General features: G+C 55.6%; 2 protein-coding genes across 2 annotated transcripts; both read left to right on the top strand.

Annotated features, from left to right (window-relative positions):
* The first annotated feature begins 2,456 nt into the window (after window positions 1–2,456).
* On the top strand, window positions 2,457–8,455 carry CUNH19orf84 (chromosome unknown C19orf84 homolog). The gene is made up of 3 exons (XM_036430372.2): window positions 2,457–2,513; window positions 6,308–6,378; window positions 7,734–8,455. Exons 1-3 carry the CDS (start codon window positions 2,457–2,459, stop codon window positions 8,257–8,259), a joined length of 654 nt encoding a protein of 217 aa, XP_036286265.2. The 3' UTR covers window positions 8,260–8,455.
* Window positions 8,456–9,194: 739 nt separating this feature from the next.
* On the top strand, window positions 9,195–15,540 carry LIM2 (lens intrinsic membrane protein 2). Its single transcript, XM_036430373.2, has 5 exons — window positions 9,195–9,326; window positions 9,930–10,110; window positions 12,603–12,752; window positions 14,622–14,756; window positions 14,963–15,540. The coding sequence occupies exons 2-5, from the start codon at window positions 9,936–9,938 to the stop codon at window positions 15,022–15,024; spliced, it is 522 nt and encodes a 173-aa protein (XP_036286266.1). The 5' UTR covers window positions 9,195–9,326; window positions 9,930–9,935; the 3' UTR covers window positions 15,025–15,540.
* Window positions 15,541–15,704: the final 164 nt, after the last annotated feature.

Genomic DNA, 15,704 nt, shown 5'->3' on the forward strand with positions numbered 1-15,704 from the left:
GGAGCGGGCAGCCCCAGATGTGCGGAAAGGGGGAGAGAGCACAGGATGTTATGCTGGTGAGGGCATGATGTAGGCGGTGGGAGTGGCACCAAGGTGTCTGACCCGGTGGGGTCAGAACCAACCTGGGTTCAGCAACCTCCGTACTTGGGTTCTGGCGAGGGCAGGATTCAGAGTCCAGGCCCAAACTGCCAGAGAACGTTTGCTAGGTAAATGACAGAGACAGGAAAAGTTAACTCTTGGAAGAAATGGGCTTAGGAAATGGGTTACAGAGGCCAAGGAAGGGCCTTTGGAGCTTGGGAGTGAGGGAGCTCATGGTAAGGTGCTTGGGGAGGGAGGGGGAATCAGAGGGGAAGGGAGAAGGGGGAAGGCAAGTGCATGCTCCTGGGAGGGAGAGTCCCCTCAGTCCTCATCCTGAGGGTTTTAAGGTGGAGGTTTCAGGGGAGGTCCCAGGGGAAGAGCTCAGTAGAATATTCTAGAATATTCCTCGCTTTCCAGGTGTGTCCATTCAGGGTTGTGGTCTCTACACTGATTGGCTGGCACCAGTACATGAGGTCATTATTCCGTGCAGCTGCCCCTGACCTCACCCGTGGCTGTGTTTGTTACTTATGCTGGGCCTGGAGCTGAACTACAACTTGAGTCCAGATGTCATCTCTAGGGAGTTAAGGTCGGGGGAGTCCAAACCTTCTGACCAGCAATCTTCTGGGGGAGAAAAGGTCACCTTGGGGGGACAAGATCCTGCCTTGCCATCAATTGTCCGTTGCTAGGCACCTGGGGCTTCCCACCTAGGTGACCGGTACCCATCGTCCTTGCTCTTCTCCTGTCTGTCTGTTTGTCTGTCTGCCTACAACAGGAGGATGCACATATTAGCCTAAGGCTGGTGGCCTGGATGCTGAATATAACCCAAGGGTGCCTGAGAGTGAGCATCGATGATGGGGGGGACTGAGAAAAAAAAGGGGGGGGGCCTTAGGATAGCGACTGGAGAAGGAGGAAAGCTGGTGGAGAATCCTAGAGAGAGGACTTGAAAGGAACCTTTTGGTCTAGAGCAGTGGTTCTCAAACTTCCTAACGCCCCAGCTCTTTAATACAGTTCCTCATGTTGTGGTGACCCCCAACCATAAAATTATTTTCGTTGCTACTTTATAACTGTAATTTTGCTACTGTTATGAATCATAATGCAAATATCTGTGTTTTCCGATGGTCTTAAGCTCTACAGCAGCTGTTCTCAACCTGTGGGTCGCCTAGCAGGGTTGCCTAAGACCATCGGAAAACACAGATATTTGCATTGCGATTAACGGTAGCAAAATTACAGTTACAAAGTAGCAACTTGTAATTTTATAAATAATTTTATGGTTGGGGGTCACCACAACATGATGAACTGTGTTAAAGGGTCGTGGCATTAGGAAGGTTGAGGATCACTGGAATAGAGGATGTAGGTCCTTCCACGAGGGTGAGGAGGTCGGTATAAGAGGAAGAAGGATCAGCACTGGCTGGTTTGGCTCAATGCATAGAGTGTTGGCCTAGGTACTGAAGGGTCCCAGGTTCGATTCCGGTCAAGGGCATGTGCCCAGGGTGTGGGTTCAGTCCCCAGTAGGGGCCGTGCGTGCGGGAGGCAGCCAATCAATGATTCTCTCTCATCCTTGATGTTTCTATCTCTCTCTCTCTCTCTCTCTCTCTCTCTCCCTCTCTCTCTCTCTCTCTCTCTCTCTCTCTCTCTCTCTCTCTCTCGGAAACACATAAAAAGACGTTAAAGAAGAAAGAGGAAGTCAGCTTAGGGTGGGGAGACTCCTAAGGCAAAGGGTGGTGCCAAGGTCACCCTCTGAATGGGGAAGGTAACTTCTGATCTCTGTGGCTCAGGGGACAGTTAGCGAGTTTGGGAGGTGCTGTGTGGGAATTTTCAAAACCTGGGGAAGCCCCAAAGTTGACTCCCTCAACAGGGGTAACTATGAAAAAGACTAGGGGCCCGGAAATTCGTGCATGGAGGGGTGTCCCTCAGCCTGGACACACTTTCTCCAATCAGGGATCGAGCCTAAACTGGGAGTTGGACATCCCTCTCGAAATCCGGGACCACTGGCTCCTAACCACTTGCCTACCTGCCAACCTGATGCCCCTAACGGCTCCCCTGCTGGCCTGATCGCCCCCTAGGTGAGCCTCAGACTGTCCTTGGGCAGCCACAGCTGCCATCCGTGGCTTGCCTGAGCCTCAGGCAGCCGCTGCCTCCGGTTTTGTCCAGAAGGACATCCGGAAGGTCATCTGGAAGGTCTTCCAGTCTAATTACATATTACTCTTTTATCAGTATAGATTGCCCTCAATGTCTGTCTAAGGGGGAAGAGGCAATTCCAAAGGAGGGAGAGGCCCTGAGGATAATCCCTGAGCAGGACTCTTGACAGTGAAGGGTGGAGGGAGGAGGAAGTGACAGGGGAGCCCCTAAGTAGGCAGACTGGGGTTCATAGGGCAGGAATGACCCCCTTTTCTGTGAAGGACGCCCTGGGGTATCTGGATGTGAAGGAGCTGGCAGTGAGGTGGGGGATGGGGGAGGAGCTTCAGGAGATGGTGGATCCTAAGGGGCAGGGAACCTGGCAGAGGAGGAGCTGGCAGAGACCTCAGGAAGGGGGAAGGGGGGGACCTTAAAGATGACTTCCTGAATTTCAAAAATGTCAATAAAACACGTATTAAAAGGGAGTGGGGTAGGGGAGAGGAGAATGGCAGTGAGGGTTGGACCCTAAGAACAGGGAAAAGGAAGGGGAAGGAATATGGATCCAAAGGTAGAAATTTCCCTGGAGACCTGCCCTGGACACTGAAGGATGCCGAGGACCCCTAAAAGAGTGGGGGCCCTCAATATATCCTCCCTCCCCCTCCCCCCCTCTACACCTAGCAGGGTTCTAGGACTTCCCAAGGAAGGATCAGGAAGACTAGGGAAACGGGGAAGGCTGAACTGAGCGGGGCAGGTCCTGACCTTCATCCTCAAGGGCCTAGACGAGGGGAGCCATGGGGGGAGGCATAAACCCCAGGAAGGATGGGACCCCCTCCTTGGAGTCCGCAGGGTTCCCCGGGTCATCTGAGGGGCCCGGGGCGCTAGAAATAAGGGGTGCAGACAGAACTCTTGGGTCAAAGTCTCCAGGTGACCCCTGGGCCTTGAAGGGCTGAAAGGGGAGCAGTGAGGGGAGAGCCCCCCTTCCTCCCAGCGGGTGGGAAGCAGATGACAGGGGACTCCAAGATGGAAGGGTTGAAAGAATGGAGAAGGCTCAGGGGAGAGCGCGGGGTCCCCCGGGGTGTCCGGAGGGGCCGGAAGTGGAGTGAAGGGGGCCTTGGGGGCATCCGTGAGCCTAAAGGTCAATTCTTGCATCCTTGACAGTACGAAGCCTGGTGGGGGGAGGTGAAAGGAGGAGTCGGCCCTAAGGCTGGGGAAGGGCAATGGGGCTCCATGGGCGAAATGCCCCCTCAGCCCAGCCCAGGGCCCCCGTCCTCTCCCAGCTTCGATCTGATCGATCTGATCGCGCGGCGGAAGAGACCTTTCCGGAGCAGACAACAGCCACCACTGGAGGCCAAAGCAAAAAAAAAAAAAAAAGTCAGTTACAGCCGGAGAAACAGACCCGGAAAGAGGACAGCCAATCAGAGAGCAAGAAAGAGGCTCGCGCTCAGGAATGTGGCCAATCAAAGAGCGGAGGCGGGACGCCACTCAAGCTCACTCGTCAATCAGAGTCGAGGACGCTGTCGGGCGCTGGATCACAGCGCAAGGAGTGCACGGGGCCGAGTTGGTCCCCTGCGAATCGGAAGCTTCACTCCTCTCCCCCGCCCCGCCCCCCCCACCGCGACACGGGAATTTATTGGTCACTTTTCCGAACTGGGGCTGTCAATTTTGAAAGACAGCTGTGTAAGATCCCGCCTCCTCTCTCTCAGCGTGGGAGGAGAGCCTTAAAGGACCAGGTACCGAGTACTTGAAGAAGTCAGACCTTGATCACAGGTGTAGGAGAAACCTAAACTTGGAGAGCTCCCCTTAAACTGGAATTGAGCAGAAGCGCTATCTCTGCAAAGAAACGTTGACTCAAAAACCCTAAGCAACGTGCTGGGTAAAAACAGCAGCGATTCGAGCCCTGAAGTTACAAAACCCTGTCTAGACATATAAGTTGCCTCTTTGGGATAAGGTGTAAGCGATGGGTAGACCCAAAGTTCAAATATGGGGACCCAGATCCTCATCATAGTCTCCAGGAAAGAAAAGCTTTCCTTCTCCTTCTTCTTCTTCTTTTTTTTTTTTTTTAAATATATTTTTATTGATTTCAGAGAGGGATAGGAGAGAGAAACATCAATGAGAATCATTTATCGGCTGCCTCCTGCACGCTCCCCACTGGGGATCGAACCCGCAACCCAGGCATGTGCCCTTGACTGGGAATAGAATCGTGATCTCTGGGTTCACCGGTAGACGCTCAACCACTGAGCTACCACCGCTTGGGCAAAAGCTTTCCTTGATGAAAATATTATTTAAATATATTCTATTTTCTGCCTCCCGCATGCCCCCCACTGGGTATGTGCCTGCAACCAAGGTACATGGCCTTTGACCGGAACCGAACCTAGGACCCTTGAGTCCCTAGGCTGAGGCTCTATCCACTGAGCCAAACCAGTTAGGGCAATAAGAATCCTTAGATTCCAGACACATGGCCACTGATCATGGGGCCACTTTCTCTAAAACCACTTCCCCTGACACCCCCCTCCACCTTTTGCCTGCAAGCAACACTGTTTTCCCTGGGGCACTCACCACTCCCAGTTCCTCCCGGTGTCCTGGCCTTGGTCATCCTGCAATGTCACTTGTCCATCTCTGTGTCTGCACCCCACCCTTTAAGGCTGAGAGAGCCCTCAGAGGTCAGATACCGATTCTGCATCATTTTGGCATCACCAGCGAAAGGCCAGCATTTTAGCGAACTCAGAAAGTGAACGTTAGTATCTGGGATTTCTCATCCTTAAAGTGGGATGCTGTAACCTCTTCTTGAAGAGCCATGTTCAAAGGGACTGAGGACTTGGGTCCCCTTCATGGATCCCCCATTACCCACCTCAGCAGTCCTTCAGCAAGTCCTGATAGTTCTTCCTCCAAAATACAATTAAAAGTATATATAATATATAATATATTTAAATTGATTTCATAGAGGAAGGAAAAGGGAGAGAGACAGAAACATCAATGATGAGAGAGAGTCACTGATTGAATGCCTCTTGCATGCCTACCCCCCCCCCCCCAATGGGGATTGAGCCTGCAACCCAGGAGTGTGCCCTTGACTGGAATCAGATCCAGGACCCTTCTAACCACTGAGCCAAACCAGCTAGCACGCAGTTAGCTGACTCTTGAGCAGTGTGTGTATTAGGGGTGCTGACCTCTGTGCAGTTGACTTTTCTTGGGTGTAACTTTCCACTCCCTCCAAACTTAACCACGTACAACCTACTGTTGACCAGGAACTTTATGGAATAAAAAAATGAAGACAAGTACACATGTTTTGTATGTTATATGCATTATAAACTGTATTCTTACAGTAAACTAAGCTAAAGAAAAGAAAATGTTATCAGGAAATCATAAGGGAGAGGGAATACATTTACAGTACTGCATATACACGATCTCTGAACGCATAATAATCTGGCCACTCTGAGGGAGGAGGGGCTGGGGGCCTGGACCCCTGGGTCTGAGGGAGGAGGGGCTGGGGGCCTGGACCCCTGGGTCTGAGGGAGGAGGGGCTGGGGGTCTGGACCCCTGGGTCTCAGGGAGAAGGGGCTGGGGGCCTGGACCCCTGGGTGTGAGGCAGGAGGGGCTGGGGGCCTGGACTCCTGGGTCTGAGGAAGGAGGGGCCTGGACCCCTGGGTCTGAGGGAGGAGGGGCTGGGGGCCTGGACCCCTGGGTCTGAGAGATGAGGGGCTGGGGGCCTGGACCCCTGGGTCTGAGGGAGAAGGGGCTGGAGGCCTGGACCCCTGGGTCTGAGGGAGGAGGGGCTGAGGGTCTGGACCCCTGGGTGTGAGGGAGGAGGGGCTGGGGGTCTGGACCCCTGGGTGTGAGGGAGGAGGGGCTGGAGGCCTGGGCTCCCAGGTCTGAGGAAGGGGGTGCTGGGGGCCTGGACCCCTGGGTGTGAGGGAGGAGGGGCTAGGGGCCTGGACTCCTGGGTCTGAGGGAGGGGGCCTGGGGGTCTAGACCCCTGGGTCTGCTTGAGGAACTACCTTCTGCTCCGCATCATTTCCAAGGGTCTTCATGCCTTACAGGCCCCGCCCCCTTCTGACAAGCCCCGCCCACTTTCTGCCCGGACCCCTCCCACCTCGCTGGCCCTGGAAAAATCCTGCAGAAGGTGCTAGAAGAGACTCGAGGGACCCTCGTGCAGATGGAGCAGCAGAAGGAAGAGACGGGCCCGGACGGGTGAGACACTCAAGACCTCCCGCGGGAGGACAGGCCCCGGAGAGGGGAGGGGACAGAGAAAATCAGAGGGAAGTGAACTGACCGCTCCCCCCACCCCCAGCTCAGAGCATCAGAGAAACAATAAAGTTTCAGGCAACATTGTCCAGAAACAGGACCTTGGGGACCGAACTGAGCAAGATACTTAGGACCAGGGAGAGAGCTAGAAACAGATATTCCTGGGACGGAGAGAAATGTCGAGCATGAACCAGGAGAATGGAAAATGCCAGGAACAGCCTTAACCGGTTTGGCTCAGTGGATGGAGCGTCGGCGGCCTGCGGACACAATGGTCCCGGGTTCAATTCCAGTCAAGGACATGTACCTGGGTTGCAGGCACGTACCCAGTGGGGAGTGTGCAGGAGGCAGCTGATTGATGCTTCTCTCTCTTTGTTTTTGTTTTTGTTTTTTTTTTATATACTTTATTGATTTTTCACAGAGAGGAAGAGAGAGGGACAGAGAGTTAGAAACATTGATGAGAGAGAATCATTGATCAGCTGCCTCTTGCACACCCCCTACTGGGGATGTGCCCTCAACCAAGGTACATGCCCTTGACCAGAATCGAACCCGGAACCTTTCAGTCCTCAGGCTGACGCCTTATCCACTGAGCCAAACCGGTCCTGGCTGCTTCTCTCTCTTTGATGTTTCTAAGTCTCTATCCCTCTCCCTTCCTCTCTGGAAAATATCAATAAAATACATTTTTAAAAATGCCAGGAACAGCCATAGGACTGGAGAAGTAATAATAATTAATAATTAGCCGAAACTGGTTTGGCTCAGTGGATAGAGCGTTGGCCTGCGGACCGAAAGGTCCCAGGTTTGATTCCGGTCAAGGGCATGTGCCTTGGTTGCGGGCACATCCCTGGTAGAGGGTGTGCAAGAGGCAGCTGGTCGATGTTTCTCATCAATGTTTCTAACTCTCTATCCCTCTCTCCCTTCCTCTCTGAAAAAAAAATCAATAAAATATATATTTAAAAATAATTATTATTATAATAATAATTATTATTAATAACTGCATTTCTTGAACATGTCCCAGACCCAGCCGTTTCACAGGCACCTTGGGTACCACCCAAAGGCACGTTTCGGTAGGAAAACTCGAGGTTAGCGTGGGAACGTGAGCTGGGTGGGAACATTTCTCTGCGAAAGGAGAGAGAGAGAGGCGTGGGAGGAGAGGGGGTGGGGCGAAGGGGGGTGAGGGCGCCCGAGGTGGACGCAGAAGCCAGGATGGGGAGATGGGCCCCTGCAGGCAGAGAGGCCGCCCGGCTGCCCCGGACAAGGTGTGTGGACGGTGGGAGCCGCTGACCTGTCCCCTCTTGCCATTCCAGGAACAACCTGCCGCCTCCTGGGCCTGGGCCCTGGCCCCCCATGCCCTTCCCAGGCCTGGGCGCCCCAGACCCGGCACACCTGGGGCTCCCCGAGAGCCTGGCCTCGGTCACCGTGCCCATCCGCCTGGACGCCCTGTCCTACCTCCTGCACAGCGCCTTGCTGGGGGCCCGCAACCTCCAGCAGTCCCTGCCCTCCTGCACCTGCCACCCCCAGGCTCCCGACCCCCGGCCCCAGGCCGAAGCCAGGAGGCTGTTCAGGGGGGGTGGGGACTGGGACGTCCCTCCCAGGCCAGGCTGGGGCCGGGGCCGGGGCCGGGACCGGGGGCGGAGGGCACGGGGCCTTGGGAGGTCTGAGCAGCCCAAGCCGGCCTGGGCAGGGGACTCCGGGGCTGGCCCCGGGACCCCTCCCAGGATGCCGTCATCACCCCCAGCACTGCCTGCCCAGGAGGGGAAGAAGGAAGCAGGGCATCCGGAGCCACCCCTGGCCACGCCACCTGCTACCGAGGACTGGGACATTGAGTACTAGGATCCGGACGGCATCTGGGCATCCGGGGCCCACTCAGGGTCGCCAAGAAGGTCCTGGAGCCCAAGGGGGACCTCAGTCCCTTCAGAGATACCCCGTCCTCGCTCCCCCTCCCCCAAAATCAGGGCCTCAGCAGCAGGCCTGGGGGCCCCCTGCTGAAACCTGACCCTGACTTAGCACCCCAAACCTTGCACCCCATACCCAGGGCCTCTCCCCATTCCAGCACCCCGCCCTCCGCCCACCTGCAGCCACAGCCCTCAGCTCGTTCCCTACCCTGACCCTGACCCGGTTCTCAACCGCAAAGCCAGTCACCGGCCTCTGCAACCCCATCCCAACCCCCACTCAGTACCCTTTCCCCGATCCTCCCCCCGCCCATTCCTGCCTCTGTCCCCATCTCTACTGAGTCTCCCTCATTCCCAGCGTCTGCATCCTCACCCCCCACCCCCACCCCCCACCCACGTCAGGCCAACCCTGTCCTCACTTCATCCTCAGCTTCAGCCCCAATTCCAGCCTGTCTTCCACCCCATCTCACCCTCAGCGTCCTTCCTGTCCTGGCCCCAATGTGACGTGCCCTCTGACCTCATCCACAAAGCATTTCTCTCCCTGCACCGTCCCCCCCCCCCCCCCGCCCCACTCAGTATTTCCCAGACATCACCCCCTTTCCCGCCCTTGGGAGTGGGGGACCCGGTTGAACAATAAATGGATGCATGTCCCTATGCCTTGCGTCTCTGTGTGTGCTTACGCAGCTCAGGCCCACCCAGTGGGTGTGGTGAGCAAGGCCTGTGACGGGGGGAGGGTCGTCGGGGGTCACCGGGAGAGGCCGGTGGAGCCTGGGGGTGCAGGGAGGGAGGGAGGGAGGCCTGGACTCCTGCTTCAGCGAATTCCATTGGGGCCTCTGCCACCGCTGCACTTCTGCCTGCTGGAAGCTGCTGGGCTGCCGGACCATTGTGTGGGGAGGCTTAAGGGATTTGGGGAGCCCGGGGAGCAGAGAGGCCAGCACCCTGGCTCGGCTCAGTCCTCTCCGAGGGGCCGAGGCAGACGGAGGGCTCAGGACAGGCTCTGCCATTCAGGTAGGGACCGGGCATGGGACCCACAGCCCTGCCACCCCAAACACCTAGGCACCCAGTTCTCCAGCTCCTTCCCTTCCCCGGGGCCTGGTGAGGTGCCAGAGCTAGTCCCTTCACACCGGGACCCAGGAGTCCGGACCCCACCATCCTCTTCCCCCAGGGATTTCGGGCCCCAGTGCCACACCACCTCCGGGCTTAGGCCCCCAGCATCTTTCTCCCCCAAGACCCAGAGGTCTAGGTCCTTAGTTCCTCCTCCCTCAGACCCAGGAGCCAGGGGTCCAGGCCCCCAGCCCTCCTCCCTCAGACCCAGGGGTTCAGGCCCCCAGCCCCTCCTCCCTCAGACCCAGGGGTTCAGGCCCCCAGCCTCTCCTCCCTCAGACCCAGGAGCCCAGGCCCCCAGCCTCTCCTCCCTCAGACCCAGGAGCCCAGGCCCCCAGCCCCTCCTCCCTCAGACCCAGGGGTCTAGGCTTCCAGCCCCTCCTCCCTCAGACCCAGGAGCCCAGACCCCAATCCGTCATCCCTGATACCCAGGGTTTCCGGCCCCCAGCCCCTCCTCCCTCAGACCCAGGGGTCCAGCTCCTGACCCCGTCTCTCCCTTCCCCACAGATCGCCATGTACAGCTTCATGGGCGGCGGCCTCTTCTGCGCCTGGGTGGGGACCACCCTCCTGGTGGTGGCCACGGCCACGGACCACTGGATGCAGTACCGGCTGTCGGGGGCCTTTGCCCACCAGGGCCTGTGGCGGTACTGCCTGGGCAGCAAGTGCTACCTGCAGGCGGAGAGCGTGGGTGAGGCTCTGGGCGGGGGCGGGGCCGGGCGGGGGCAGGTGGAGACATCTGTGGCTCAGAGAAGGAAAGGGTCAAGCCAAGGTCATGAGCGTGGGACGGGGGGAGGCTGGGGTCTCAGTATTCCTCCCCAGTGCAGTGGCAGAACGTGTGGATTGAGGGGTTCAGTGGGGAGAGGGGACGTGTCCGACACAAGTCGAGGTCGGGCACAGCAGGTGGGGCCGTGGCCGCCAGAACAACGTTCTCTAAATATTGACGATGGATCAAGAACGATGTTCATTAATATGCTGAGCGGCATGAGTCAGGAAATGACAAGTGCCATGCGGTTTCCGCTTATACGTGGAATCTAAAAGAGAAAACAGCCGAAACCGGTTTGGCTCAGTGGATAGAGCATCGGTCTGCGGACTGAAAGGTCCCGGGTTCGATTCCGGTCAAGGGCACGTACATTGGTTGCGGGCACATCCCGTGCAGGAGGCAGCTGGTCGATGTTTCTCTCACATCGGTGTTTCTAGCTCTCTACCCCTCTCCCTTCCTTTCTGTAAAAAGTCAATAAAGTATATTAAAAAATAAATAAGTAAAAGAGAAAATAAAGGAACAAACAAAACATAAACAGATCAGACAGAGAATAAGCTGATGGTCACCCCATAAAAGGGTGGGGTGACAAGGTGAAGGGATTGAGGAGCACAGGTTGGTAGGTACCCCGTCGATATGGGATGTAAAGTACAGCATAGGGAATATGGCCGGCGATAATGTGATAATTATGTAGGATGCCAGCGGGTACATGAAGTATCGGGGGATTACTTTATATATATATTTTATTGATTTTTTACAGAGAGGGATAGAGAGTTAGAAACATCGATGAGAGAAAATCATCCATCAGCTGCCTCTTGCACACCCCCTATCGGGGATTTGCCCGCAACCAAGGTACATGCCCTTGACCGGAATCGAACCTGGGACCCTTCAGTCTGCAGGCTGACGCTCTATCCACTGAGCCAAACCGGTTTTGGCTGGGGGGATTACTTCTTAAATTCTGTAATTCTCTAACCGCTATGCTGTATACCACAAACTAATATAAAGTAATATTGATTGTCAACTATAATTGGGAAAAAATAATACCTGTTAGGTACTGGGGGATATAAGTCAGCAAGACAGACCCTAAATTTGCTAAATACTGGATGAGGTACTAAACTTGCTCTGTGTCAGGCTGTGTAATATACATGTATATAACTCTATGTATATAGGTGTGTGTGTGTATGTATGTATATATTAAAATATACACTGAGTGGCCAGATTATGATGATCTCTGAACGCATAATAATCTGGCCACTCAGTGTATATCCTATATATAATAAAAGGCTAATGTGCAAATTGTCCCCTCTACCAGGAGTTCGACTAGCATGCAGGCCAGCCAACTGCCCTTGTCCCCTCCCACTGGTCAGGCTGGCCAGACCCCACCCATGCATGAATTCAATAGACCCGGTGCATGAATTCATGCAAGGGTGGGTCCAGCCAGCCTGGCCAGGGGGAGGGGACATGGGCAGTTGGCCGGCCTGCCTGTTGGTCGAACTCCTGGTCAAGGGTTCAATTTGCATATTAATCTTTTATTATATAGGATATACACTGAGTGGCCAGATTATTATGTGCTCAGAGATCATCATAATCTGGCCACTCAGTGTATGTTATAAATATGGGGATAAGAATAGTACTCACAGTAGAGGGCTCTTGCAATGTATATTATACACATATATGTGTATAGTGTATATATGATATAGTATGTAATATACCACATCTCTGTCGATGATGCAGTATGTTCCATAGTATACACTTTATGGGGAGAGAGAAGAATGATTTCCAGTGCTCAACACCCTTTCCTTCAACACGCATATTGAGCATCTGTCACAGGCCAGGCCTAAGGTGCTGGGGGTAGAGCAGTGAAAGAGAAAGCAAGACCTTGGTCCTCACAGAGCTGAGAATCCCGTGGGGAGAGACAGACCAAATAAACAAGTTAAAAACAAACAAATGGGCGGGTTTTCGGATATGAGCCAGCGGAGTGAAGGCAATGCAATAGAGCCGTGGGAGAGAGGATAAAGAATGATCAGCAGGACGATACGGGGAGTCAGCATCATTCATTCACTCACTTACCCAGAAACCATTTCTCCGGGCCCCATGCAACCCAAATCTTTGCTGGGGGTATTCCTGGCATAGAATCAGCCCAGTCCCTGTCCTCAGGGAGCAATCAGACCAGAGGGGGAGACAGATAAAGTCACCACCCAGAGCCGGGGGTGAGGATGATACGAGAGTGGCAAAGGGATGCTTCCTGGAGGAGGGGATTTGGGAACTGGGTTTTGAGGGATGGGTAGGAGTTTGCCAGGTGGAGAGGAGGGCACTTGTTAAGAGGTGAAGGAGAAGCTCTGGCAGGGATATGCTCTCAGAGGTAGCAGCTTTCCCACCGAGGGCAGAGGTGGCCTGGGAGTGACCGCCGGGTGCTCCCACAGCATACTGGAACGCCACCCGGGCCTTCATGATCCTGTCCTCCCTGTGTGCCTCCGCCGGCATCGTCATGGGCATCCTAGCCTTCGCTCAGCAGCCCACCTTCGCCCGCCTCTCCAGGCCTTTCTCCACCGGCATCATGTTCTTCGCCTCCAGTGAGTGGACAGACCCTCCTCCCTCCTCCCTTTCCCTCCCTCCTCCTTGCCCATCTCCAACCCCAATCCATCCCCATCCCCAACACCATTCTCATCCCAGACTCCTCACTCTCAGCCCCATCCCCACCCTCATCCCAACCCCACAACCAATGCCAACACCAAGGCTGTTTCCAATTCCTCCTATTCGGACATTGCAATTCAGTTCTGGCATTGCGAGGTGGGGGCAGCCAGGTGGGGGGCAACCAGATGGGGGCGGGTGGGGTTCCCAGAGGGTGCTGGGGTCAAGGTGGTGGGCTCAGCCTTGTCTCCTCTCCCCCCAAGTGCAGAGGTTTGTTGAAGAGGGGGTGGTAGTTGCCATAGATGTTGGCATAGCCAGCTCCCTCGTCCCCTCGGGCAGAAGCCACGGAGGGCGCAGATTGCAGCAAGGCCTGGGACCAGGCCAGCTCCACACACCTGTCCAGGTTGCTGGCCTGAGCCTCAGGCAGCACGTCCTTCTGAGACGCCTTCGCATCTGCCACAGGGGGAGGGCTCAGGGTGGCCAGCTACCTGCCAGCTGCCCACGACCCCGACCCCACACTCACCCCCACACCCAGGACTCCATAGGTTCAAGGCCATGGTTCCCAACAAGACTGCCCCTCCTTCCGCTGCCAGTGGGGCCCCCGAGCCACCTGTGTTACTTGACCAACTGGCTTCAAAGTTGAGGGTTTCCAGGACCCACTCGGGCTTGGATATCTTGTTAGAACAGCTCACCGAAACTCAGAAAAGCACTATACTTAATTAACAATTAGTTTTATTATAAAGGGGGGGTGGGAAACGTTATGTATAAGGCCCCCAAAATCACATGGCCTGGCCCTGCCAAGGCATTAGGAGTGAGGTAATTCCATGTTTGAGCAAACAGAGCAGGCTACTTTTTAAATATATATTATTGATTTTTTTACAGAAAGGAAGGGAGAGGGAGAGGGAGAGAGAGTTAGAAATATCAATCTGTTGCCTCCTGCATACCCCCCATTGGGGATGTGCCTGCAACCAAGGTACATGCCCTTGACCAGAATCGAACCTGGGACCTTTCAGTCCTCAGACCAACGCTCTATCCACTGAGCCAAACCGGCCAGGGCAAGCAGGCTAGTTTTTAAGCTGATAATTTTGTATGGCCTGAGAATGATTTATACACAACCAAATGGCCCTTGGCAGAAAACAAGTTCTCTCCCCCCCCCCCCCCCGCCCCTGTTATAAAGGATCCACTCAAGACCAGCCAAATAAACAGATGCAGAAGGAGATACCTGAGAGGGGACCTCCCTCTCCCCCCTTCCCACCCCGCACACCCTCGTGTTCTGTTCAGCAACCAGGAAGCTCCCAGCACTTGGCGTCCAGTGATTGACTCACTGACCCTGTGATCAAACTCAGCCTCCTCCCCGCTCCCCTCCCCAGAGGGTGGCCGATATCAACCAGCCAGCTCAGAGCCTCAACTTTCGGTTCCGGTGGCTGGTCTTCCTGGCGACCAGCTCCCACCCTGAGTCATCCCTGCTCAGCCACAGGTGTGATCCCAGAGGCTCCACAATGGCAAAGACACGCCCCACTCAGGAAGCTCCGAGGATGTGACGTCCTCCCTGGGAGGCAGAGACAAAGACCAGGCAGATTCTCTACAGCACAGCCCCGCCCCACCTCCATCCCAGCCCCACCCACCCCTCCCTGTCCACCTGTCCTCCCTCGTTCCACTCAACCCTGTCCTCCCCAGATCCCCACCCACCCACTCCACCCACCGTCCTCTACCCTACCCTACCTTACTTTACCTCTTCCCTCAATCTCACGTCCACCCCCCAGTCTCCAAGCCCAACTTCATCCCTGTGTCCACCCCATGCTCTTCCCCAGCTATTTTTGTGCTGCTGGCCTTGGCCATTTACACCGGCGTCACCGTGAGCTTTTTCGGCCGCCGTTTCGGAGACTGGCGCTTCTCCTGGTCGTACATCCTGGGCTGGGTGGCCTTGCTCATGACCTTCTTTGCAGGTACCTGGCCTTGGGGGGTGGGGAGGGCAGTGTCCAGATGAGCAAGCCTACTCCCCAGGGCAAGAAGATAGGGGATCTCCCGTGGGCTCCCAGCACCCAGACAGAAGGCAGACTCCAGATCCTGTGGATACCCAGGGGGCTTGGCGGGGGTTGAGGGGTGGAGGGTAGGGAGTGGGGGGCGTCCATTGGGACCTTTTCTCGCACAGGAATTTTCTACATGTGTGCCTACCGGATGAAGGAGTGTCGGCGCCCATCCACGCCCCGCTGAGCCCCGATGTGTCCACCAACTCCACGGGGAAGTTAAAAATGAGGTCATTGAAGAGGAGGGGCGGGGCTAGAGGCCTGAAATGCTGGTTTCCCGGGGGCATGAGGGGGTCTCGGTCCTGGACTCTGCGTGGGTGGGGGGTGGGGGTGGGGTCCTGACTCCTGAGTCCCAGGTGGAAGGAGAAAGAATGGGGCCTGGTGGGAAGGACCTGGGAAGACTCAAGGCTCCACCCGTGGGAGGGGTGGGGGGTGTTTGAGAAATGGGATATCCATTAGAGCGTTTTTTTTGGAGTCTAATAAACTGATGTGAAACCACCCCAGGGTGACTCCCTCCCTGAGGGGAGTGGGGGTGAGTGTGGTGGATGGGGTTGGGGGTGGTGGTGATGGCAACCCAACCTGCTGTTTCTGTAGACACGGGGACAGAGATCCATCACACAGTCCCCACACATGACAATTCTACTTCCAGGAGACGGTTGGTTGTGTGGGTTCCCTTCTGACAGCAATTCCAACGTGTATCCTTTCTTCCTCCTCACGCCACCAAGCAATGAACTCCATTCGGTCATTGTCTACCTGGGGGCACTCTCAGATCCCACAGGTTAAAGGCTCAGTCCTCCAAGACTGTACCCCCTCAACCCCCTCTTCAGAGGTCGACCACAGTCCAGGATGTCACCCGTGTGGCTTCTG

The sequence above is a fragment of the Pipistrellus kuhlii genome, unplaced genomic scaffold (genome assembly GCF_014108245.1).
Source record: "Pipistrellus kuhlii isolate mPipKuh1 unplaced genomic scaffold, mPipKuh1.p scaffold_m20_p_108, whole genome shotgun sequence".
NCBI lineage: Eukaryota > Metazoa > Chordata > Mammalia > Chiroptera > Vespertilionidae > Pipistrellus > Pipistrellus kuhlii.